The sequence below is a fragment of the Lissotriton helveticus genome, chromosome 3_1 (genome assembly GCF_964261635.1).
Source record: "Lissotriton helveticus chromosome 3_1, aLisHel1.1, whole genome shotgun sequence".
NCBI classification, from domain to species: domain Eukaryota; kingdom Metazoa; phylum Chordata; class Amphibia; order Caudata; family Salamandridae; genus Lissotriton; species Lissotriton helveticus.
The window spans coordinates 1,021,357,245-1,021,383,224 of record NC_136061.1 but is presented as its reverse complement, the minus strand read 5'-3'; the positions used below and the strand labels follow the sequence as shown (position 1 = coordinate 1,021,383,224).

General features: G+C 44.6%; 1 protein-coding gene across 3 annotated transcripts in view; it reads right to left on the bottom strand.

The window, feature by feature from the left end:
- The window catches only part of GPR155 (G protein-coupled receptor 155), a 361,714-nt gene that overhangs the window by 151,090 nt on the left and 184,644 nt on the right, over positions 1-25,980 (bottom strand). For all 3 annotated transcript variants that reach the window (XM_078681541.1, XM_078681540.1, XM_078681542.1), the window contains exon 7: positions 5,615-5,735. In XM_078681541.1, coding sequence (XP_078537667.1) covers positions 5,615-5,735 — 121 coding nt within the window. The remainder of the gene's footprint in view (positions 1-5,614; positions 5,736-25,980) is intronic.

Below are 25,980 nucleotides of genomic sequence, written 5' to 3'. Positions count from 1 at the left end.
TGTCTTTTAAATTTCGAATGCCCTAACTTGGAAGATGAAGTGAGGAGCAAATCGGTTTATAAAAAATTCATTAATTCAACCGTTGTTCTGTTGTCAGAAATAATGGACAAAGATGAGCTGAGAAAAAAAAACACTTCTGGTCTACTGCAAACTCTTTTGAGAAAATGTTTGTCCAACCTTATTTACTTTTTCATTTAAAACTCTCGATTAAAAAGAAATGTATGCTTTTAAGGTTTGGCATATATCCAACCAAAGATGGAACCCCTAAGTGGGAGTATAAATGGTCATGAAATATTTGTAGGCTTTGCGGGCAGTATGAGGAAACTTTGCTGCACATGGTAACACTATGCCCAAAAATGTTGCAGGAACGGAAGACAATTTTAAAACCGATCTTTAAAGAAATGGGAGTTAGAACTTGTAGATCGGCATTAATATTTTGCTTAAGTGGTGTCAATGTTTATATTATACATCAATTTGTTCAATTCATTTTTAGAGTGGAAAAGAAACTATGTAAGGTTGAAATCCAAAATAAATCGTAAATCCGTTACGGCTGCGAATCAATGAGTTTACTGTTTTTAGGGAGTTGATGGGCTATTTTATGGCACTTTTAATTCATTTTGAAATTGTGTAATATTTGTATGTTGTTAGGCAACTTTTATAGCTATGTTTGGCTCATTATGTCCACTTATTTTATGATTTTAAAGAGCCGAGTACGTGCACTTTATCCTCGAAAGGTGCCATGCATTATAGATGCTGCTAGCATAAGGCACTTTAGCTTTACTGGTGAAAAACTTAATGCACTTTTCACTTTTCTGCTGATAGCATAAGTCACTTTAGTATTGATCTTGAAATGCTATTGTACTTTTGCTGCTAATAGTTATAGACAATCTTATAAATTGTTATTTTACTCTGCTGCTAACTGTTATCGAATATTTGCTGCTAGCACATTGCACCTTAGTTTTTGCTATCTGAGCTCATTGCACTTTATCTAGATCTTGTAAATTGTTATAAAAAATGGGATAATATTTGCTGCTAACATCATGCACTTTAATCCCTAACTGGAAAATGGTTAATCAATTGTCGACAAATTAATTTTTTGGCATTGTATTCATATATGTTCAATCAGACTTTGTGCTTGATATGTACTTTTTCTTTTTGTAATGATTTTATTTAATCAACAAATAAACAATTACTACTACTCACTAAAACATATTCCATGGATTCCTTATGTAGTGTAACCCCTTAGTATGCTGCTGCTCTAACAATGAGCTCCTGATATGATGAAGTATCATCAGGAGGTGATGGTTTGGCAGGTTATAGATCTGGATTCGTATCCCCTGGAGGGAATAGTGTCAATCCTGACAGGGGTCTGGTGGTGGGGATGAGCCATAAGTGTCATCATCCCCCATCTGCATTTTGGTCTATGTGGAGATCCCAGAGGTGTAATATTAAAGGGATTCTGCTGTGACGGAGGTACAGGCGGTGGTATGTGAGATGGACGAGAAGGAGGAACAGGGTGCAGAGGACTTGTAGCCTTGTCCTTTGTCATCTTCTTCATAGGTATCAGCAGATTAATGTCATCTTGGAAAGAAGTTTGCCGCTTGGTAGAAGGCACTGACGCAGTCTTTGTGATAATGCGGCCAGTCTCTGAATGTATATGAATCAGTTTAAGTTTCAGAATGAGTCTTTCCGCACAGTCTCTAAAATGGGCTCTGGGAGTGTAGCGTGAGCTGATTTCAGTGCCGACTTTCAGAACCAGAGTGGTCAGAGCCAAGAGGTAGAATACTAGCTCAGTGCGGAAACTGAAAGTTTTACATGTGCTTCCGGTGCTGAATCAGAGGGCAGTGCAGCTGAAGCTAATTCTTGGTGCCAACGATGGCCAGACGGTAGTGGAGGCCTGGAAGCGTTTTGTTTTGTGCAAACCGAAAGTTTTTGTGTGGGCAGGTGAAGGGTTTGAGTACTCACGGCACCGTGACCCAGCGAAATAACGTAGGACTCCTCCTCAATTTCCAAGTTGAATTACAGATCTTGAACTGAAAAGGCCCCTTCTTTTTCGGCTGCAGAGGCCTCGAGATCTTCCTCTTCTGGTTTGATATCTTCCTGAGCGAAGATATCAGGCATGTGTTGGATTTAACGTCCCGACATTTCTCTGTGTCGTGCCCGGCGGTCCAACAGGGTCTTTGTCGATCAGAACAACCACCAGGTCTCATCATTTTCTTCTCAGTGCTCAGGGGAAAAGCACAGAATGCAGACCTCGTGTACTTGGAACGGCACTGAGGACAAAATCGAAATGGTCACAGGAGTATAGTGTAGAATATCGTCTGAGGGACTCATGTACCTGGTGCATACCAAGGTAGCCAGTCTTTTTCAAAGGCACATTTCTCAAAGAGGCATTTGTTATGTTGTGCAGCAGTTATAAGGAGGTGGATAGCAATACTTCTTCGGTAAATTGCTTCATCTATCAACAGACTCATGGTATGATTTTGTTATCTTAAGAAAAACACAATTCAGGTGTTGGCCAAAGTGTTAGGCTAAAAAAAAGAAACACATGCTCTCTTGTTGTTTATTTGAAATGCCACAGTTCCAAATTAATTCTGTATCCTGTGGATGTGCTGAACAGAGTTGTTTTGAAACCACATTAATTGTTATTTGACAATGGTGCTATTCGCAGACTTTTGTCAGCTGTTGGTAGGAGTGACTCACCACAAAAACACACCTTTCACAAATCATAAATGTAAGTGCCAAGATCAACAAATGTGTAAAAAGTGAGTTAAACACCTTGATAGCATATGAATGGCTTCACCAAGCCCACTAACAATGTCCTCAACGTGCTGTAAATATTGGTGACTGGTAGAGATTAACTAGCAACCATCTGAGTGGAAAACAAGGTGTGCAAAACGCAGGTGTGCATGTGTAAGTTAAGAAAGCAGGCATTATTACAACAGTGTGAACATTTAGAAGTCAAATATGAAGTGATTAGACGGTTAGTTCCCCACAGCCGACTTCTTTGCAAAATTCCCTCTTCTCACATCGGTTTTTATCACGATTCTTTACACATCTTTAGAACTACACTTTTATCCTATATGTATATGTGCTTCTTGAGCAAAGAGAATAAACATGCACTCTTACACAAATAAGAAGTCCCCTCCCAAAAGAATGCATGTTTTTTTCAATTGATTTGATCTTAGTTTCCCATTTGCATGCATTATAAAAATAATTGATTGTGGCCATACAAAGTCTGGTTCCTCGCTGCTCATAGAATGGCATGAGAATTGCATCGGGTGCTAGGACAGGCACTCCACCTCCCTTAGGGCTCAAGCAAACCAAAAGAAGCAGTGTTAAGATTGATGACAGTCGAACATTTCTTCTGTCCCTCTTGGGCCACTTCAAACCCAGGGATGGCAGAGGATGCAAGCACTCTGCCACATCAACATCCACCTCTTTACCTGTGCTTGCAGTAAGTCAGTAGAGAGCCGCAGAAGATGCAGGACTTAAGTTCTGTTCTAAACTATCTATTTAAGAAAAATCCCAGCTTTGGGCTACGAGCGAATGTCCAGAAGGTGGTAGGAAGGATGGGCCGGACGTCCAGTGTAGATGTTAAATATTTGGTGGGGGGGATGAAAAATGCCTGGTAACCAACATCATAACAGAAAGCAGGTTCCAAGCAAAGCCTGTAAACCAACTGGCTGTGAACTAATAGAGAGTATTTCAATTTCAGGGGAGTGCAGGGCAGTCACAACTCTCTCAAAGAAAATGGTATTGTTGCTAAAGAGCATTTATTCCAGGCAAGTGCATTAACTCAACTTTTGATGCTGCAAAGAGAATGATGTCACAAGGTGTGGACTTAATGAGACACAGCTGGGACAGAATCGGATCTTACGAGTTAGTAAATTGATCAATCGAGTATAACATGTGAGGAGCTACCACCTCTATTGATCCACTGCACAGCAAACTGCAGGATTAACTGTGAGGAAATATTCCTGAAAGTTTGACTCTTCGAGTATACTCATGTGAAGAGAAAACAAGAGTCTGCACTGCTTCACTGCGGCTTTTCAGCCCATATGAAGCCTGAGACAAGTGAATAACGTTTAACAAAAATTAGATCAGTGAGAAGTCTATTTCCTCGGCATTTAGAGCTCAGCTGAGGTGTTGGCCAACACAAATCTTTGCACTACATTTCTGAAAAATACAGATGGTGGGTTATAAGAAAAAAATCAATATAAGTAAGATTCTGAGACTCAACACAGACGCATTGATATCTAAAAGTGATGAAGCTGTGAGGAAACAGTAAGGAGGAAGAAAGGTCCTAAAATGCTATTTTAATTTTCACCACCACTAGTTCTAACAACTATAAACAATCATGACGACAAAAAAGGCATAACAGAGTCAATTTTGAGGCTAAAGGCCTGCGGACATTACAGGTATAAGTTATGTATTTATTTCACAGCTTGTGAATTTGCCTAACATTAGCCACATTTCTTGTGACTAGCTTTGTGGTCCCTCACTAGGGTACTGAATATTCTTAATAATGGGACATTACACAAAGAAACCTTTAATACGAAATGTAAAAATGCCACATCAAAACAAAGGAACAATTTAATAATAATAAACTAACTTAATATTAGTCTCAAGATGGAATACACCCGCGCAGGCATCACCATACTGTTCACTATGTACAACTAGGCCAGAAACTGTGGCTCATTTCTTTTTTGAGTGCCCTGATTACACCCGCCCAAGAAGATATTGGCTTAAACCTCTCTGCAGGCAACTGGGAACTCGCCACTATACGGTAGCTTTACGGATTTTATTAACTGACACATCCTCCCCCATAGTCTGTGGTGTGTCCAAATTCCTAAAATGGGCATGGTTTATTCGCATAAAAAGACTGTCTATATCAATTTAATTCCTTTTTAAATTGTTTATTGTTGTACAACTCAGAAACCTTTCATTTGACTTAATTTTAACTTGTACAGTTTTTTTACGATGTGCTATTTTATATATTTCTGTAATGCTTTTATGATATTTGCATATCGAAATAAAGCTATCAACCAACCAACCAATAATGGGACATTACACAAAGAAACCTTTAATACGAAATGTAAAAATGCCACATCAAAACAAAGGAACTATTTGATAATAATAAACTAACTTAATATTCGTTAATAAATCCCCCATGCCTATAAAAATAAAAAAACTACATTGAGGTAGCAAGAGAAACATTTACCATGTTTGTAAAAATAAATACAGGTGGCAACAGAAACAAGGGTCACAAAGGAAAAGGAAGATGCAAATAAACATGCGGATAACCCTACTGTTTGCTTCTGGCATAGTTAAAAGGAATTGAATGAAATGTTCTTGGTTGGTGCTATGAGGAAGCATTTGTATGACTTTTGTATATTCTGAGAAGTCGCGGAAATATAGTTTGTTCAACAGTAACATATTTTAAAATAAGGAAAACTGAATTCCAGATAAATATGTATATTTAAGAATTGCAATGTGAATATTCTAAAGACACATTCACTCCTTACAACATGGAAAGTGCTTATTAAATTCATAACCAACTTCTTTTCTTCTGAAACTAACTGCAACCAAACATTAAAACAGAATTACTTACCTGTCCATATATAGGTGCTGTAGAGGGAGGTATAGAGAAAAATGAATACCAGAGTTTGTCCGATACTGTTCCCTTCTTTTGTAACAAAGTTCCAAATGATCATTCCAATGCAAACCATCAACTACAAAAGAAAGAGAGAATATTACACTGCCACCATTAAGAGAATTGTACAAATAACTATTAGAACACATACCTCGTTACATGAATTGGCAACGCAAACAATAGTCAAATATGCTTTCCGTCCTCATGGCAGAGTTCCTCATTTATGCAGAACATTAGATAATGGCATACTGCTTATATCAAACTTTCTTTTTCAAGCCAAATAACCTCTCATTCCATTATTTTACATTAGAAGTGACAATGAACTCCATAACACTGAACTGCTTATTTTTTGACTCATTCTTCCTTTCCACCATTTTAATCTTTTTTCCAAAGTGAAGTCTATTTTGACCTCCTTGATATTTAAATCCATACCCTGTTAGTGTCACTCCGTGCATGCTTATGATGCATTATAACTGTGGACATTTCAAATATATGATACATCCTATCTCCAAAAGGGGTTCTGCAAGACAGTGCAAAACAGAATGTACATTTGCAAAAAATATAGTAGGACAAATTAAGCAGGTTTTCATAAATATAAAATGTGTTTTCTTCTTCAGGCTGAAAGGGGAGGAGGCCAGGGAATTCATGTTAGGAACATTCAGTGAGTGCTGTTTGAGAGTCGAACTGTATGTGGCGTCCCAGTGGCAATGTGTGCGAAGTAAACTGTCAGTAAATCAGATCAAAAGTGCCACAATAAGACTATAAAATGTTTGCAATAGTAAGTAAATAGAAGTAAGTATAAGTGTACATTTACTTAAATCCATATATATTTACCTTTCATGATTTTATTTGAGAAGTCAGCGCGTGAGCAGCGTGCTGTGAGCTCCGAGCTCCTTGTCCCAGAGAGGCCAAAGAGTGAAGTCCAGCTGTTTGGCATGGGGGACGGCGTCCACCCGGTAAAAAAAGTGGGGGGACGCCGTCCACCCGCGTGGTACCCCGACTTGAGCCCTGTCCATAATGCTTCAGTACACTGGCTCCACCACCTATTGTATTCTGCTCAGCGGGCGTGCAGTGTCAAAGACAGAGTGTGGTGAGCATAGGGAAAGGTGGGTGGGTGCATGTGGATGTACACCACTAGGCGCTATTACCAGATTGTTACAGACAGTCACAGGGAAAGTAACTTTATCAGTTCACAACATGTGTGGCTCTAGATAACACATGTTCTGCATAGACTATAAAGCAGCCCCTTTCCAAAATGGAACAGATTGAGGAGATATTTGAAAAAGTGTCCTTAAGACCACTTGACCAACTAAAGCCTGTTGAAGTGCTAGAATATATTCACAATAATGCTTGCCAACAGCATGTGGCAATGACCAAGTAGCCGACTTGCAGATATATGGTAGAGGGATATTACCTAAAATGGCTAGGGTTGTTGTCTTTTTGACTGAAGAGTGGGCTTCAATGGACATGGGAATTGTACATTTGGCTTTGGTATAGCAAGTTTGATTCCATGCAACTATCCATCTTGCAATGCCAGCTTTGGAGATGGCACAGCCCCAGTGGGATTTAGCAAGGGCAACAAAAGGTTGAGTAGACTTTCTAAAAGGCTTATTTCTGTTAATGTAGAACATAAACGCTCTCTTGACATCCACAGTGTGAAGGGTCTTCTCTGTTAAAGACTCTAGTTCTGAGTAGAAGACTGGGAGCTTAAGATCTGGTTAATGTGGATAGGTGAATCAATGTTGGAAAGAAACTTGGGGTTAGTGCAAAGCACTTCCCTATCTTTGTGAGCCTGAATAAATGGTATCTTGAGTGTAAGAGCTTGGAGTTTGCAAATGCATCGAAGACATTTTTTTGATTAGGAAAAGCCCCTTCCAAGACCAGAACTGAACTTGACATGAGAGTAGGTGTTCAAAGGGAGAAACCATGAGTCCTGAGAATCACACAGGTTTCAACAGGTGCCAGAGGGAACTTTGGAGGTATGATCCTTTTTAGACCCTCCATGAAGGCCAACTGAGAAGGGGGCTCTACAAAGGGCCTACTGAGCAACAAGTTGTTCCACCAAAACAGAGAGGGGTGAGCCCTGATTGTTACCAACACTAGATCCTCCCAATGCTTTTCGCCTATACCCACTGCCTTGAGTGGCAGGCAAATGCTTAACTAGGTGTATGGTACAATTGATATGCATCAAGACATCATCCTCAACAGCTTTATGACAGTTCAAACAATAATGGGATGGTGTGTCTGAAAGAGAGGCAGTAGCTGTTGGAATGTAATCATCCTCTGTTCATTGGAGTATGCTTTCCCTTTTATAGAGCCGAAGAAAGGCTGACTTTGCTGCAACTGAAGATGCAATTTTTGCTGTACTGATGGTAAAACCTAGGCTACAAAGTAGGGACATTGCTGTTTGAGTGTGTGCTAGGCATTGTTGTTTGCTGCTGTTAAATGGCTGGAGATCAAGGATCAATTAGAGGGAATCATCCTTTTAGGGGATTAAAACATACACACCCGTGAAACTTTGATGTGGAGGTTCTGGTTTTATTGTCCCCTTCCACTGAAGCTCCTGAATCTCTTGCTGTAGGAGGTGAAGATGGTCTAAGCTCAGTAAGTGGCAATGGGGTTAGATGTTGAGAGGGGTTTTGTGAAATTCAAGGCAGTACACCCTTCTGCCACAATGGAGAGGGCCCACTAATCTAATGATGCTTTATCACTGTGGTAGGAATTGCATAAGTGTGTACCCCACAGGTCTCATGTGGTGTGGAGAAAGCAAATGGGAGACACTGCTTTGGAGCGAAGGAGACCCTGCAGAGTCTCCTCTGGCTTTCACATGCCCACAAACTGTACAGGACTCTCCATGGAAGGACTTATGCTCCAAGGGGGCACAGAAAGGACAGCTGGTATTGGTGGTATGGGAGTCTGACCTGAGCCCCCTGGTTTCTCACCTCCACCAAGTTGTTGTTTAATAAAAGCAGTTTTGGGACTGTAGGGTATCCACAGATTTGACTATGTTGGTGTCCTTTTTGATCTTTCGAGCCTCTGTTCAACATGAGGGACAAACAAATGCTCACAATGAACAGGAATATTTAAGAAGTGCTGACACAGGCCTAAACCCTGACATCCTAAGTCAGGCATGTCTTTAGAGGAGAACGCTAGTGTTGAGATCTCCAGTGACTGTGTTTGACTCATCAAGGGCACATCTAATATTAGCATTGTTAACGGACTTGTCCACAATGACCATCTCCTCTCCTTGTGGTGGGCCTCTTGTAGGTGCTTCAGCAGCTCCTCCAACTCCTCCCAGTGATAATGAGCGTATCTTGGCAGGAAGCGCGTTGAGTTAGCAATGCACCAGTATTGGGCGCATTCACTGTAGCCTGTGCAAATGCCCTTTTATTGGAGGTGTACATGATTAAGTCTCAAATAATTTGGACCCAAATATGAACCAGGTGGTCTGTGGCAAGGTTTTATTTCTTTTTACACTACCTCAACCAGTCTCTGCCCCCTGGTAGCCTCACCCCTAAGTAACCCATTCGGAAACTGACCTTTTATACCCATCAGCATAACTCAAGAATCATTGAATTTTCATTGAATGACTACTCTGGCCTTCTGAGGCTCCCTTAAATTGTCATTGACTGACTTTCACATTAGTAAATAATGGGCTGTTCATTCTGTTTTGGATGGGATTTCAACAAGAAAGTCATCTTTGTCCTCCAGCTTTAAGTGGTGGTGTTGTGCAGCCCTCTAGATTACTGCACGATTTCCAGTAGTGTAATCTAGTGTGGAAGCCTCAGCGCGGTACAGCTCTAGGTCTCGCTCGTCCTGTGGAATTAACACATAATCCTCCAAAGGAGCAACTGCCTCTGGTGGCCTAAAGGGTGGATCAGAGGTGCCATGCAGATAATGAGGACACCCTGGATCTGAGTCAGTATCTTGTGGCTTTGGTGGAGAGTGTGGTGTAAGCGATGGTGGTGGAGAGAGAGGTGTAGATAGTAATGGTGGGAGTGGCATAGCACTGGTGGCCGGTTCTCTAACCCTTTTGAGGCTCAATGGTGTGTATGGGTCAAGTCCTGGTTCTCTCTTAAAGGCAAGTCTATGCGTGCTTCTTAGTGAGGCAGATGAGTCCTAGAACTGGGACTTTGGAAAGTATCTTGCCTGTGTCTGGGTAGATGAAAATCTACTTTTTTCACCCAGGAAACCTGGCAGCTTCTCAAACATGGAGCCATCTGGGGGGCGGTAGTGAGCCAGATCGCAAGATGGCCATCAAACTGTGAATCTCTGCCAGCCAGCGTGAGTAATACGGCTTTTATCCTGTTAATCTGGGGGCATTATGACGGGCGGGGCATGGAAGGCACTGGATTGCCCGTTTTATTTCCCGGATCGAGGGTGAGCTAGCGTACCTTCGCCTGCCAACTTCCCAGACCTGTGCCTAAGGCCGCATTGTCGGAAGCAGGCCTTGTATCGGCCTAGAGAGTGCGAATTAGGCTGCAGTGGATCCTGCTGACAGGAGGGGGCAGTCCGGCCCCACCCCCCCTGGAGCTGAGGAGCACAGCACTTACTTAGTCTATCCGGTAAGTGTGCAGTGGGCGGAGGGTTGCCTGCATGCTAAGCACCGGGTAGGTGGGCCTGCCGCTGTGCTGGGAGCCTGGGCAAGCGTGTAAGGCGGCCCATGGCCCTGGAGGGAGCTCCACAGTAGTGGGGCAGTGAGGAGGCCCCAGAGCAACGCTGCAAGGTGGGCGCCCTGTTTCGCCATAGCGCAGCATATATTGGCCAGCTTGTGATCCTGCTCTAATGTTACCTGTGTGATGAGTGGCAATACTGCAGAGGGACGCTGCTGGCCCAGACCGCTTGATGAACAATTGTATTGCTAGGCTCTCTGGATGCTGGACATATGTGCTTCACCCGGCTTTGAGCCTCCAGGCTCCGTTGGACCCGCGGCCTGCTGCATCGGTGATTGGTCGAACCTTAGACTTGGCATTAATCTGTGACTCGTGATGGTGTGTTACGCACTATGTGGGCCATGCTCAGCGACGTGGCTGATCCCTGACTATACTACTTGGCGCATTGGCCTGCTCTTGCACCACGGGGGAAGCTTGGGTGAGGCAGCGTCTGGATGCTGGTGGACTGCCTCTGCCCGATGGTGGGGTGTTGCGAATGCTGCACAGCGAGCTTGCACGTTCAGAGAAGGAGATCAGAGTTAGAACTCTGGTATTTCACAGAATACAGCGCCTTCACTCTAGTGTCCATTTGGGGCAAGCTTGAGGAATACAAGGAGGCTGAGCAAAAGGTGACTTATTATCTTAGCAGTTCAGAGATATGGGGAGTGGGACAGAACGGACAAGACTTTCGCCCATATGCTACGTAAGCCGAAACGAAAATAAAGGTGCACCACCAAAGTACAAAACAAGGAAAAACTTAGAACCGTGTCCACAAGTATATTCCTCAAAGTTCTGACGCTACCGGACAGTAGAAGCTATTGACCCCGAACACCAACTCATTGAGTTTGGTTACGGCACATTGCTAATATCGCTAATACCCCATTTTGGTTGGACCAAGGTTCACTTTGACTTGGCTTCACCACACATCTGTTTACCTTACTCATACCCAAGGTCTTTTCTACACGCCAGATAAAATAGCCAAGTGGACGAATAATTTGAAATCTCAAGTGGCATTAACGTATTGATTAGTCTCATCACATACCCTTTTGCTTATTTTATGTGAAGGATTTTCTGCTTGGTCGATAAAATAGACAAGCGGACGGGATTATACTATATCCCTTGTTACTCTTACCTTTTTGACCAATTGCAGTCTTTCATAACGTGTAGACTAACTATGCCCTGACGAAGTCCATTTGTATTGACGAAACGCGTCGGCTGTTTAGATCATCTTGATCGTGTTTTAATCCTGTATCAAATAAAAGAAGAACTTTGAGGTATATACTTGTGGACAAGGATCTAATTTTTTCCTTGTTTTGTGCTTTGGTGGTGCACCTTTGCTTTTGTTATATTCCTGTATTGGGATTGCATTGTGACAGTATGTGCTTTTCAGTGTGCACACAGATTTGGGTATTTCCAGCATATGTATACATATTACATAGGGATAGCGGGTCAGGTGCTGTGGTTCGTAGGGTTCCACGGTCAGCTTTATTTCTCTCATGCTACCTAAGTCCTGGGCGAGCGACTACGTAGTCGAATTGAAAGAAAACCATTCCAAGAAGTACAAAGGCACTAGTTTATGCCCCCTATTGCCTGTACTAATCTAATCCCTCTCTCTCAAGATTTATGCAATAACATCTCCAACTTCTTTGAAGAAATAATTAACAAAATATATGATGAATTTCCTGGGGGAGTCCGACACACCGGATACCTCTACCTCACTCTGTACAGCTCCTGGAGAAAAAGACACCGTCTTAGCGAGCTTTCTGTCTTTGCAGGTTTCTAAAGTAGAAGAGATGCTAAGAACAGCTAAATTTGGTTCTCCTATCGATATAATGCCAGCTAGCTTGTTTGCCTTATTAGCCAACCATCTTGCTCCTTCCGTCTGCACTATACTAAACTCATCTTTGAGTGAGGGGAAATTACCCCAGGTATGGAAAGCAGCTCCAGTGCTTTAGATTTGTAAAAAGGCCAAAGTATTCCCAGCTGAACTATCAAACCATCGTCTTCCGCTCATGAGCTCATGAGCAAACATCTTGAAGGACATATTAATAGGAAGCATATGGAGTACATAGAATCCCAAGGATGTCTTGACTCCTTGCAATCTGGTTTTAGACCAAAATACTCTACCGAATCCACCCTCATAGGTGTCATAGGTGTCACTGACTTTATTAGACTTTCCCTGGAACAACAAGGCGGTATTGTTGGTGCTGCTGGACTTGTCCGCAGCTTTCAAACAGTATCCCACCATAAATTACTTCAAAGACTCTCTGAAATTGGAATTGAGGGGCCTGCCCTTCAATGGTTCTCAAGCTTCTTAGAGCAGCATACACAGTTTGGGTCCCTTCTGCTCTGGTGTTAGACCTCTCACAAAGGGGGTGACACAGGGCTTATGTCTCAGCCCCGCACTATTCAATGTGTACATGGCCCCTCTTGCAAAAATCATTAGAGATCATGGGTTTACTCCCTTCTCGTATACGGACGATACCTAACTTATCTTCTCATTCAATAACAGATCGGCAGCGACTAAAAATCTTTTTGCTGGCAGTATGAAAGCAATTTCTGGCTGGATGACGAAAAACTTTTTCCCGCTTAATGCCGATAAAACTGAAATCAATCATAATGTTCGGAAATTCACAAACACTGTGGTCCCCGGATTGGTGGCCTTCAGAGTTCGGCCTTGTTCTATCCCTACAACGGCAAATAACTTGGGAGTCTATCTGGTCCACTGTCTATCTATGAGAGCACAAGTAGCAACTGCTTCAGGCACCTGCTTCTATACACTGAGGCTTTTACAGAGTGTTCCATATCCTCCCTTTATCAGAACGTAAGACCCTGATTCAAGCCTTGGCAATCAGTCGGCTTGACTACTGTAATGCCCTTCTAGCAGCAGCAAACTAAGCATTGATGTACAGGTTGCAAGTGGTTCAGATCACAGCAGCACGTCTGGCCCTCAATATGCCCCTAGAACAGCTCCTCTCCCGTTGTTGAGACGTCTTCATTGGCACCCCATCCGTAAAAGAATTACGTTTAAAGTCTGCTGTTTGTTCCATAAAGCACTTAATGATAGAGGTCATATCTATATTGCGGAAAAATGTATTCATTACCTACCGAGCAGATCACTGCGCTCTGGGCACAAAACCCTTCTGGTTATCCCTTGGTTTAACAAACTCCGTTCCGGGGGCAGAACTTTCTCCTCCAGTGCCCCACAACATTGGAACTTGCTCCCTGTCCACTTACGTAGGTGCTCAAATTTGCTTAAGTTAAGGAAACTCTTGAAAACTGAACTCTTCAACAACTGATCCCCTTTCCTAGCCTCTTTACCTCCGTCAACAGTGCAGAGACATCCCTTCAGGGGTAAGCCCAGCGCTCTATAAGCTTATTCATTCATTCATTCACTGGGGCTGTTCAGGGTGCAATGAGCGACTTCTTTTCCTCACTATATCACACTAGGCAGAGTACCCACACCCAGTCCCCCAGACCTGAATGCCTATTTTGATTCTATACAGCTGCTGAGGCTTGAGGGAGGATAGCCACAGGAGATATCTAGATGAACAATTCTCAGTAGAGGAGCTTGCCCGGGTTATTAATGCACTGCCTGATAGCAAACCGTGCGGCCTGGATGGCTTCATAGCTGCCTTTTATAAAGAGTACCCCCTTATTAGCTCCACCTCTCCTTGCCATATTCAAGAAATCGCTCTCCACCAGCACTTTGCATTACTCTCTGTGGGAGGTGTTAATTGTGACAATTCTTAAACCTGGCAAGAACCCCTAACACTGTGTATCATACCATTCCCCCGGTCATGATTAACATAGACACTAAAATCCAGGCCAAACTAAACGCCTCTCGACTACTCCTGCTACTGCCAACTAGAGGCACCCGGACCAGTCAGGTTTTGTTCCGAGCAGATCAACGTCACACAATCTGAGCACCTTTTTTGACATTCTCACACCACGGAGCTGACCGCCAGGACAGCTTCAGCATCCCTAAATGCCACTAAGGCCTTTGCCCTGATAATGTGCCTCGGAATGAGCTCCAGATTGATTTGGCTGATTGGGCTACTGTACGCTCAACCTGTGGCCTGGCTGCGGGTTAATGGGAGGTTCGCACCCCCCTTTCCGGAGACAAGGGGCACTCGCTAGGGCTGCCCCTTGTTTCCCACAGTATTTGTGATAGCTATGAAGCCGCTTGTGGCCCGGCTACAACTGCACCATGCCCACCGTGGCCGAGCATTCACCCCTTGCAGAATTTTAGTATCCACATATGTGAACAATAACGACAGACCAAATTGAACCCACTAATTAGGGAATCTACCGGATTTGGGGGTATGTCAGGGACCGCCATTAACTAGGCGAAATCTATCTTTTTTCCAATGATGGAGGCGACGAGGTAGTTTTCATCTGAATTCCCACTCAAATGAGCGGATGGACCAGTAAAATACCTTAGGATATGGCTTAGCAGGGGCATCGACGATCTATGGAAGACTAACTACAGGCGCCTGCTGACATGGCTCAATGAGCATGTGCAGAGCTGGCAGAGGCTCCCAATGTCTCTGACAATAAGGCTGGCTATTGAGAAAATGATGACCTTTCTAAAAGTTCTTTATTGGTTTATCAATCTGCTGCTTCTCTTGCTGCTCTACTTCTGCTGACAAAGTCGATCGCGTCTGGTGTCCAATGCATGAGCAGGCCCAAATTGCCCAGGAAATAATGACGTTCCCTTTCGAACAGAGGGGACTGGGGGCTTTGGATATGAGCCTATACTATTATAATGCTCAGGACCATGTCCCCTTCAGATGGCTATTATACCTGGCCCGAGGGCACAGATAGACATGGTAGTCGGCACAGTATGGGTGTGGAACGAGCTTCGTCAGAGGGCCTGCATCGAGTGTAGTGTGTTTATCTAGGTACCTGAATCGATATTTCTATTCTTTGCCCTTGTCCGGTTATAAATCAATAATATCCCTACAGCGGCATAGAAACCCTATTCACAATTCAGTCATAGCGCATGCTGTCACATTAAGCAAGCCTATTCCTCCAGCCCCCTAGAAAGCACACCGAGTTCTTAAACAAATCCAAGCCTCCAGCAACCTGGGAAATCCCCGCTGCTTTGTTTTGATTTCGTCCAAGAACTCCTGTAAAGCACTGTAAGAACGACCAGTTCTTAGTGACATCTTTATTGACGTTTTATGTCCATCCTTACGTCAAACCCAGCACCTCTCAGGTATAAATATACCAACGCTGCCTTAAGCAAACACACGGTGGTGATGAATCTGGAGCAGCTACTACTTGCCCGAGAGCCCAGCTGATGCGAGAGCCCACGGACGCTGCCCCTCCCTCTTGACGCGCTGAGAAAGACGCTGTCTTTTCTCCTGCCGAGAAATCCAGCCTCCGGCGTTTCCAGCTTACCCTTGCGGGTGACTGGGATATCGAGTCCTGAGATAGAGATACCAGCCCTCCTGCCTTCTAATACCCAGGTACTGAACTGACTAAACCCTTACAGAGAATTCTTGAGTCAGATTCTTGGCAAAACAAACTTAACTTAAACTGCTACTTACTTACTCCTTCCCACGTATTAGGCTTAGGTCAGGTACACCGGGGTAGGCGTAGTTAGAAGCACCAGTTGAGTACGATTAGTCAATGTATATATGTATGTATCTATTTTATCCATTTTAAAGCATCATATGGCTAAGAAACCATATCAATGCTTTTACAGTATTATTTTATAATCCTGCTTTTACTATATGCACTTTACTTAACTATAAGTATTGCAATTGTAGCAATTCATTTCTCTTGTATGAGGAAGGAGACTGCTCAATAAATAATACCTTTTATTGAAAACGCCCGTCTCTCTTTTTCTCTGCAATCTGGTGAAACTAAGTACGCACTTATTGACTGAGTGAAATAGCTGTCTATTGTTTTCACACGACTCTAGAGATACACTCTTATTCTGGGAGAGCAAAGTTGTCATGTTTTATGGTTGTCAGAAACTAAATCCCTTCTTGTCTATCCAGGGAGGTTAAACTCCTCCTCGCTTATTCGAGAAAGTTTCTAGTGAACTCTGAGCTAGCTGGCAAAAACTTAAGTCTAATATAGTCAGTAGAGACCTAGTTAACCTCAGTCCTACGTCTACACTACTGAAGATATTATTCCAATGCGCAGAGCCTATTGGGACCATAGGAACTACACTACAGGAGCACCTATTTGCCCCATCGGTACTACTTATTGGGCACCCCTCCTTTCACATTACTCTTGATGCTGGAACTTGTGCTAGACTGCACAATCTACAGTTGACTTCCACACGCTCAAAATACCCAGATGATACCTTTATATCATCCCAGCAGGCACTGCAGGGTCCTGACGTCACCTTCTAGACATTTTCACATAGTATACACTACTGGCTGCTGCCCAGGCAACCCACAACTCATTCCCAGAAGCCCCATCTGTCTTTAAAGTACCTGAAGCAACTCTTACCACCCCCTCCCCTCGCAGGTTGATCCCCCAGCTCTATACTGGGATGCAGGAGACCCACTGTGAACGTATTCCAGGTAGTCAGAGTGCATGGGACAGGACATAACCCCACTCCTCACTGAAGAACAATGGAGGTACTGTTGCACCCAATCTTGTGCACTCTCCCCTAATTATAGGATGCTCCTTGTACATTTTATATATCTGCACAGACCATACCGCACACCGGAGAGGATGCACAGAATGGGCCTGATAGGCGATGCACGTAGTGTATGATGTACGGCGCCCTCCGCCGGCTTACTGCATCTAATCTGTGACTGCACTGGTATGCAGCACTTCTGGGTCAATCTCTTTGAGGCCCTGAGGACGAGATCGCTGAACACATCTGGAGCACTCTGCGCACGTTACGCTACTGGGATATGTGAAGGAAATGCCCAAGGAGGGGTTCAAGTTGGCAGAGTGCCTTGCCCTGCTTGCCAAGCGCCGGGTGGCACCGCGGACTCTGTCTGAATCTCAATTCGGAAATTGGTATGCCTAATGTATGAAACTCTTTTGAGTTTCATTAGCAATTCCTAGTGGGTCGTAAATAGGCCTACCTCATGCATTTTAATGGGGTAGGTCGTAATTTGCTACTCAGTAGGAATCTCAGTCATCCCAGGCATGGTGGCCTGCTGAGGCCAGCAGACCATGTTTGTGATTGCTTTTTAACAAAGCAATCTTTTTTTTCCTTTTAAATACAGCCCGTTTTCCTTAAATCTGGGATGTGTTTGAAAAGAAAAAATGAAACTTTGGAATTTCGTTTTCAACAGTAGGAAATGGTCTGTGAGACCACTACCTGCTCCTAAAAAATATATTTTTTAACATTCTCGAAGGGGTCGGGGTCCACAAGGAAATGGCTTACCACCAGTTTTAAACTGGTTGTAAAGTATTACTGTTTTATGACCGGAATTTGGTCGCAAAACATTAATTCATACCATTCTGATTTAGTTTTTGGAAGGGACGCCTCTTTAAAATACAGATTCGGAAGTTGGTAGCAAACGCAAATTGTAATTATGTAACAAGTTACCAGACCTCTATTTGCCTTTTCTGCATTGTAAAAAGCTTTTGTGAGGTCGAAATGGCTGAATTCTGTGATTGGGTCCATTTGAGACCACACAAAAACTTTGCATATCTGGCCCTAAGTGCTGATTAGAAATCAAAACGTGGTGTGGTTTGGTGCCTTTGGGTGGGGTCTTAACCGGCATCGATACAACTTCTTTAGTGTAAGGCGTACCAGCTGGAGGTGTGGAACCTGTAGGCTTGTGCCAATTCCGCCTCGACTTCGGGTCGATGTCCAATGACTCCCAATGGAGTAGTGCTCTGCCTTGGTCGATGCACACTTCTGTGCTCGAAAATGGCCTCTGGGTGCAGTAGGTGCTTATGTTGTCAACCTCATCTTCGAGCCCTCGCCATGCAATTCTTGTACCCTCAAATATTACATCACTCATTATATGTTTAGTCACTGCATTGATAACATCCCTAATTGCATCTGAAATTACATCATTGATAACAATACTATGCATGGCGGGGCACTAGTTATAGTTATGTTAGGGAATGAATTATAGTTGCTTTAAAACATAAATGAAGGTTTACTACCGAAACGTGTTTATGGAGTGTCTGTTTGGTGTTGAAATAAACTAACCCAAACTGGTCCCCGCGAGTGCTTTTTTGCCGTTTGGACTTATTCCTTGGTACGGAGATTGGAGCAGAGATTGGTTGAGTGGGTGCACCCCCACTTTGAGAAGCGCCCGCCTGCGAGTGCATCGTCTTGGTGTTTTGGGAGCCATTGTTTGGTGTTAGAGTATGATAGTATGAAACTTTTGGAATGCATTTGGAATTATATTAGAGCAATGCATAGAAATAGATTCAATGCAGAATATATTGCCATCGGAGACATTTGACTTGCATAGTGCTAAAAATCGACTCATTTGTGCACACGTATGAGGCATTGTGGGACTAGACGGCATCTTATGTCTTCGATACTGCATAGTGACTTTGAGTTCTCTAAAACATTCAAAAGTGCTCGTATTTGCAAAAGGTTTGAATGTGCAATTGTGTTAAGTACGAGTCGCCGTAAATAACTATCAGCTAGATTCATCAATGTTAAAATCTGCGATCCTAAATTGCGAGAAAAAGCGAATCGCAATTAAGAAATCGCAGATTGGCATTCATGAATTTTTGCCAGAAAAAAAAGCGAATCGCAATCGGCCGCAATCGCCGAGTGCGAGTCCCCGAAAATCGGTAAATATTCGCATAATCGGCCGATACCCGTGTTGAAATTGCGATCTCGCAATTACCAAAATCGCAAATTGCGATCTCGCTAACTGCGAGATCGCAAAAACGGGAAGTCGCATCCTGAGCACAGTGATGACATCCCAACCAGGAAGTAGACAGGTTCCACCCTCATACAGCAGTGAGAGCCTGAACTGGAAGCAGCATCATCAGAGGTCCCCTCCAGTGTGCCTACAGGAGTAAAGCAGGAGACACCCCAGTGGCAAGCATGTCACAAGAAGCTGCAGGTGGATCTTCCAGTGTGAGAAAGAGGAAAATAAAATTTTCAGAGCAAGAGCTCGAATTTTTGATTGAAGGAGTCTGCAAGGACTACAATCGGCTCTTCGGTAAAGACTCCAGAAGGGTGCCAGAGGCCGATAAAAGGCGGCAATGATTGCGCATCCGCGCTAAAGTTAACTCTGTGGGGGTGACCCAGCGCTCCGTGGACGAGCTAAAAAAACGCTGGTATGACCTCAGAGGGCAGTCAAAGGAGAAGATTGCGGAGAGGCTGGGGGAGCGTGTGGTGACAGGTGGAGGGGAGCCCACCGTCCCACCGAACACACCACTGGAGGACCGAGTGGAGGACACCATAAATCCGCAGGCATGCGTGGGTGTGACCCAGCTGGACTCCTCCCGGCCCAACCAAGACACACCAGGTAAGTGCCATGCGACTGCGACCCCCTGTCCCCCAACAATGTCCATGACTCCAGAGCATCCCATATCAAACCCCAGTCATGCTGCCAAAGCACACCACTAAAGCGCTATTGCATTGTGGGACATGTAGTCTGACCACAATTACCATCCTGCCCCATTAAGCCAGACATGTTCAGTGAGAGTCAATCCTGCAGCCAGTCAGGGAATGGTAGACTGCATGCATGTAGGAAGCCTAAATGTGTAAGAAACATGTCACTAATCAACGTCCACTTTACATCACAGGTGGCTCAGAAGTCCCCAGCACAGACAGCGATGCCCTGGTAATTGAGGACATCACGGAGGACACAGAGGGAGACACACATCTATCCCCACAGCCCGGACCATCAGGGCAAGCTGCTGCACCAGCTGTCATTACACCACCTGCCCCTGTGGCCAGTGCCACCCCTCTGCCACTAGGCGCTGCAGTACCACTGCGCGTCACACAACCACCAGTGGGGCTTGCAACACCAGCAGCAGTTCGCCAACCAACCCGTCCCCCTACGGCTGTGAGGAGCCAGTCAAGTGGACTGGTGAGGGTGCAGCGCACTAACAATTCCCGCGCTGGCAGGGGACAAAACGTGCAACCAGGTGGGCTCTCCATTGAGCGCCGTATGCTACATGTGCATCAGACCCAGGCCCGTCATCTTGCGGCTATCCACCTCCAACTTAACAAGACCGCCCGAAATGTAGCAAAATGTCAGACCGCATGGAGGGGATGACAGCTGCTATGTCAGACCGCATGGAGAGGATGACAGCTGCTATGGAGGCCAACACACAGGCCATCTCCAGCCACCAGAATCTCAACCGCCGCAGACACCGCCAGCTGCTGACCCGCCTGTCAGCATACACGCGGTCCAACTATATAATTGGGAACGCTACCTCCCAGCTCTCGCGACGCTCCTGGGCCATGCAGGTCCAAATGGTCCAGTGCTGCCAGGACGTCGCCAGAGCCCTGGAGCATGTGTCAACAGCAGTGCAGGGCATGCAGGCTAACGGCCATGGCCAGGCGGGGGGGGGGGGCTGACGACACTAGTGAGGCCACATCCAGCCATAGCAGCCAGTCCATTCCACCGGTGGTAGCACCCCGCCGCAGCAGCAGGCCCCGCTGCTGCCTCACGGCCTAATCAGGAGGAGGATGTAGAAAGGAGGTTGGGAGCATCTGCCCGGAGGCGGAATTGAACAATAGAACATTTACATGAGGGGCCATGCTGCTGCTACAAGCATCCCCTCCTGAAGAACAGACATATGACGCAATATGTCATTCATGTACCAGTTTGCAGAATGCCAAGTTTATTGTGCTGTAACAATTACAAATATTCTGACTAACTTAATCTGACTCATGTCATTATTAATGTTGTCATGCGTTAAGTAATGGGTGTGGGTGCACTAGAAATACTCACGGAGAGCGTAGCCGCTGTCACCTGAATGAAAGCAGCAGAGGGTGAGTGCCTGTTCTGCGCAGCTACATGATCACAGTGTACAATTTTGGGGCATGTGTACTTACCTAGTAGGTTTCCTTCCCCAAAGTCTCCCCTGGCCAGTCGTGTGTGGATGCCGCTGTGCCTGAATATGAAGGAGTCATGTGTGCTCCCCGGTTACTGTGCCACAATGTCCGTGATGAATGTTTTTGCATTGCACACCATCTGGATGTAGTGGGAGTGGTAGCTTTTTCGGTTGCGGTACATGTACATGTAAAATTGTAGCTTGGTCTCATTCAGGTCCTGTTGGCTGGTGGGGAATGAGATGTAGTGGTGTAGCCGGGTCAGCATAGCATGCAGGAAACTCCTTAGGCAGCGGCACATGGTGAGCTGGGATATCCCCCCTGCAACAGCGACCATCCCCTGGAAGCTTCCGGAGGCCAGGAGGTGCAGGCAGCACAATACCTGCACATGTGGGGGCACGGCATTGGTCCTCCTTGTTGGGTGCTGCATCAGGGGGTCTAGGTCCCGGATAAGCTTGATGATCATAGCCCCACTCAGGCGGTACTTTGCATAAATTTGCTCCCTGGTTTGGCCCAGAAGGGTGACCCGTTGGCGGAATATCCGCTCCTGGATCCTCCGTCTGTTCCGTGCTGCTCGCTGTAGCCTTCGCCGCCTCACCACCACAGTCCAGGCATTGTGAGAATCCTCAGGCTCCAGCTGCATGTCCTTAAATGTGTTTGGTCAGCCCTGCACCTGTTGGTAGTTTGTTAACCGTTTTCTGAAGAAAAAAAAAAATGTCCTTACTGGTTACCACCTGATTTGTGTTCTTCTTAATTTGCGCGTCGCAACATACGTTTTTCTGGTTTTTCGCATTTAGCAATTTTTCATGAATGGCGATTGCGAATGTTTTGCGACTTCGCAAATTAAATCGCAGAATCCATGGTTTCTCGCAATTTCAGATTCGCAAATGCCCATCCTCCAGGATTCTGCGAATTTATTTGCGAAGTCGCAATTTTTATTTAGCGATTTCGCATTTTTGGACTTTTCTGGATCATGAATTCCTTTCCGTCAAATTGCGATCGCAATTGCAAATTCGCAGCTATTGCGATCGCAATTTGGCTTCATGAATCTAGCTGCATGAGCTTCCTAAAGACATTGCATTGAATACAAGTAACCTTGCTGGGTTGAGAAATGAAAGGCGGTGCTGTATACATAAAACTAGCCATTTTAGGAGTTTCTAAAAAAAAAAAAGCTTTTCAATGAGATAATTTCCGCATAGCAGTTAGATGAACTCGGTATTAGCATTGAAGGTTTAATGATGCTTATATTTATTAATTGTTTAGATTCATACTTATGTAATATGTAACATACTGCAGTGGGGAATTTCCTTTATTTCATAGCTTTTATGAGTATATATTGACCTAACAAAATTGCGAGAGTTGGATTGATAAGGCTGTTGCACGGCCGAAATTAGTTTCTTTGTTTTGTGACTCTGGGTCTGGAGTGGCTTGAACCAATAAAGCAGGTTGAACCCTCCCCTGTCTCCTAGTGCTGGGAGTTTAAAAAACATTTAAATGCTTTGATAGGCATCAGCTGTGGCGCCCTTCCATGCATCACCAGCAATCAGGTGCACGCTGGCAGAAACGGCAAAATATATATACTTAATCTCTCAGGCAATGATCAGAGGTGGTTCTGCCCATTGCATATAGTATAGTCCTGGTATAATAAGCTCTATGAAAACTGTACCAACCAAAATCCAGCACGGTTAGCCACCTTTTCTGGGTTATTTTAAGCTGCTCCCCAGTCATTGTCTTCCACTCTACCCAGGTCCACCCATTTTTCTCTCGTGGTGGTAGACTGTTTTCAACCAGTATAGCATTTATTACAGATATTGCACGGTGGTGCAGAGGGGCCCCTAGTACTCTTTGGCCTAGATGTACGAAGTCATTTAACATTTCTTAATAGGCCATATCGCTATTTCAACCCATTAAGAAATGCTTCCACAGCAGTAAACTCTAGATATGGTTCTATTTCGTCTGCGTCTATCTTCTCCTCATTATAGGGTTGCTGATACTATCTCTGGAAGGCAAAACGTATCCCCCCTACATCAGAGATAAGACCATATTCAGGTTCTTGGATCTGTTTAATCTCACCAAAAGCCACCTGTTGCCAGGCATGAAATGCTAATGTGAGCCCCACCTTATCATTCAATTCATACGTTTTATTTTTCCATACTGTATACTTATATGCCCCCTTCTTAGTGGAGATATACCCTATTGCGGATTTAGCAAGTATAACCCGGAGCTGGTCATCCTCAATATCTAACCCAGCCGAGACAGAATCCACCAGGCCAGCCTTGGCCCACGAAAGAGCCTGATAGAGATCCTGCAGACAATGTTTCTACCTTTTCTGTCTATTCCAGCTAAACATTGCAGTTTCCCCCCTGATCCCAGCCTTGAATGTATCCCATACAATGCCCATGCAAGCAGTCCCCAAATTTTCAGCTATAAATGATGGAATTCACTTCCTCATATGTAAAAGATAGCCTCGTCTAACAACAAACCTTGCTCAATTGACCAGGACCTATTAGTTTGTGTGGTTGCTTGGATATAAACCTCTAGCACTAGTGGATTGGGGTCAGACATCACTCGAGGATATGTAAAAATAGGAGAAACATGCAGCCAGCCACTAGGTATAAAAAAAATAGTTGAGGCGGGGATGAACTTTGTGAGGCGCGGAATAATATGTGAAGTCGGGATTAGCAGGTTCCTTTTCCGCCAGCTTACGTCCTTGATAAATTGCTGCACCCGTCCTCAGGGAATCCCCTTTAATATTAACATTAAAATCCCCACAAACAATGAGAGGGAACGCCCACCCAGCTTGTTCATCACAGATCCAATCTAATAAGGTAGCATCATCGATGACGGGACAATAGATGGTACAAAGTGTGAAAGAGCCTCCTGTATATATGAATCCTGCAAAAGCCCATCTACCATAATTATCCGCCCTGGTTTTAATATGGCGAATCTTGCCTTTGCGGGCCTGTATTGCTACCCCTCCTGTACGGGTCCCTTGCAGACTCCTAGAAATGACTTCATAACCTGAAAATTCTAGTAGATGTTTTTGGGACCCCTCCACATGAGTTTCCTCAGAGCAAATTATGTCAGCATTTAAAAACTGATGATCTATATATACCCTTTGTCTTTTTCGATAATTCTTCAGCCCTCAGATGTTAATTGAGGCTATTTTTAAGCTAGTTATGTTTTATTGTAATGCAAAGTCACCTGGTGATCACCTGCCCAAACAAACCGCCCGACCAGTATCGTGCCCCCCCCAAGTCGCTCCCAGAGACCCCTCCCCAACCCGCACTCTGCAGTCCAACCCCTCCTCCCCAGCACCCATTCCCTGTCACAAGCAAAAGGGTCAATGCTGACCCTGGTGATGGTGCCTACCCACCAGCTGCCCCTAGCCCCATTCCCGCTCGAGCCATCCAACCCCACCAAAGACCTTAGTAAAAGCCCCAAAACATTAAAAAAAAAAACACAGTACCCCTACAAAGAGAAATACCAACCCCATCTTCGAAAACTTAAGTGGCCCACCCATAAGCTAAACTAAGAGTGAGGAAAAATAAAAGGGAGGACTAATTGCACAGAAAGGTCCGTTTCTACAGAAAAAAAAGGTGAGAGATGAATATCAGTCCATTCCTGTCTCGTTAGAAATCTCCTTCAGATTGTCTTGTGCTTTAATCTCTGAAAGAAATGTCCAAGTCTTTCCCTTAAATATAATCTTGAGACGGGCCGGGCTTAAGAGATACACTTCACAGCTGTGTCGCTGAAACCGTTGCGTGGCAAAGGTCGGGCGGACGAAAAAGCTAGGCCCTTCAAACGCCCTCTTTGCTTCTGGTCTTGCCTTATCGAAGATAACCTGGCATAGGAGAAAGTTACCAAAATAGACCAGTATAGCTCTTGATTTCCCATCCTGTTGAGAGTGATTTTTTTTGGGGCATCAGAGGAAAGCGGTAGACCCTCTGAACTTCCAATTCCCAATCCCATTGGAAAAGGTCAGGGAAGGCTCCTTTCACTAACTTCAAGAAGAAGGATCTGATGTCATTTCCCTCTACTTTCTATGCAAGACCAAGAAACCGTAGATTATTTCGACGATGGATATTCTCAAAATCCTCTAACTTCCACATCACATCCACAACCTGAGTCTCTTGTCAATTTTGCTGTTGTGCGACTACCGCTACAGCAGTGGCAGCGGCCTCTGCCCGTTCCTCGACTATGGTGATCCGAACTACCATCATTGCGCATATCCTAAAATCCCAGTTAAAAACTTGTTTTCTGCTGCATTAAGGGACTTTACAGATGTATGTCTCCATACTCAAGCACCATATGTGTTCTGCATCATTGTGTTCTGCATCTTGAATTTGTTTAGTAGCCATGTGGGCCCTTTTGTGTTCCACTCTTGCCCCAGACTGCATCTGCTTCAGCGTAGAATAGATTACATCCATTGAGGGTGCTGCAATCGCATCAGATCGGGCACTCCACAGGGGGTTCCCACATCACTCTCCATCATTCTCACTATAGACCTGGCGGGTCACCTGGCGGACCACTTCAGTTGCTGGATGATGCCTAATTCTGGTCTTGACTCCCTCTCAATCCTTCGTGCCCTCTCACTGTGTCTTTTACAGAGGGATAGTCGCTTTTGAGTTGATGGATTAGTTCTTCCTCCATTTGGGCTGTCCCCTGACGAACTCGGGGGGAGTCATCATCAGTCAATACCT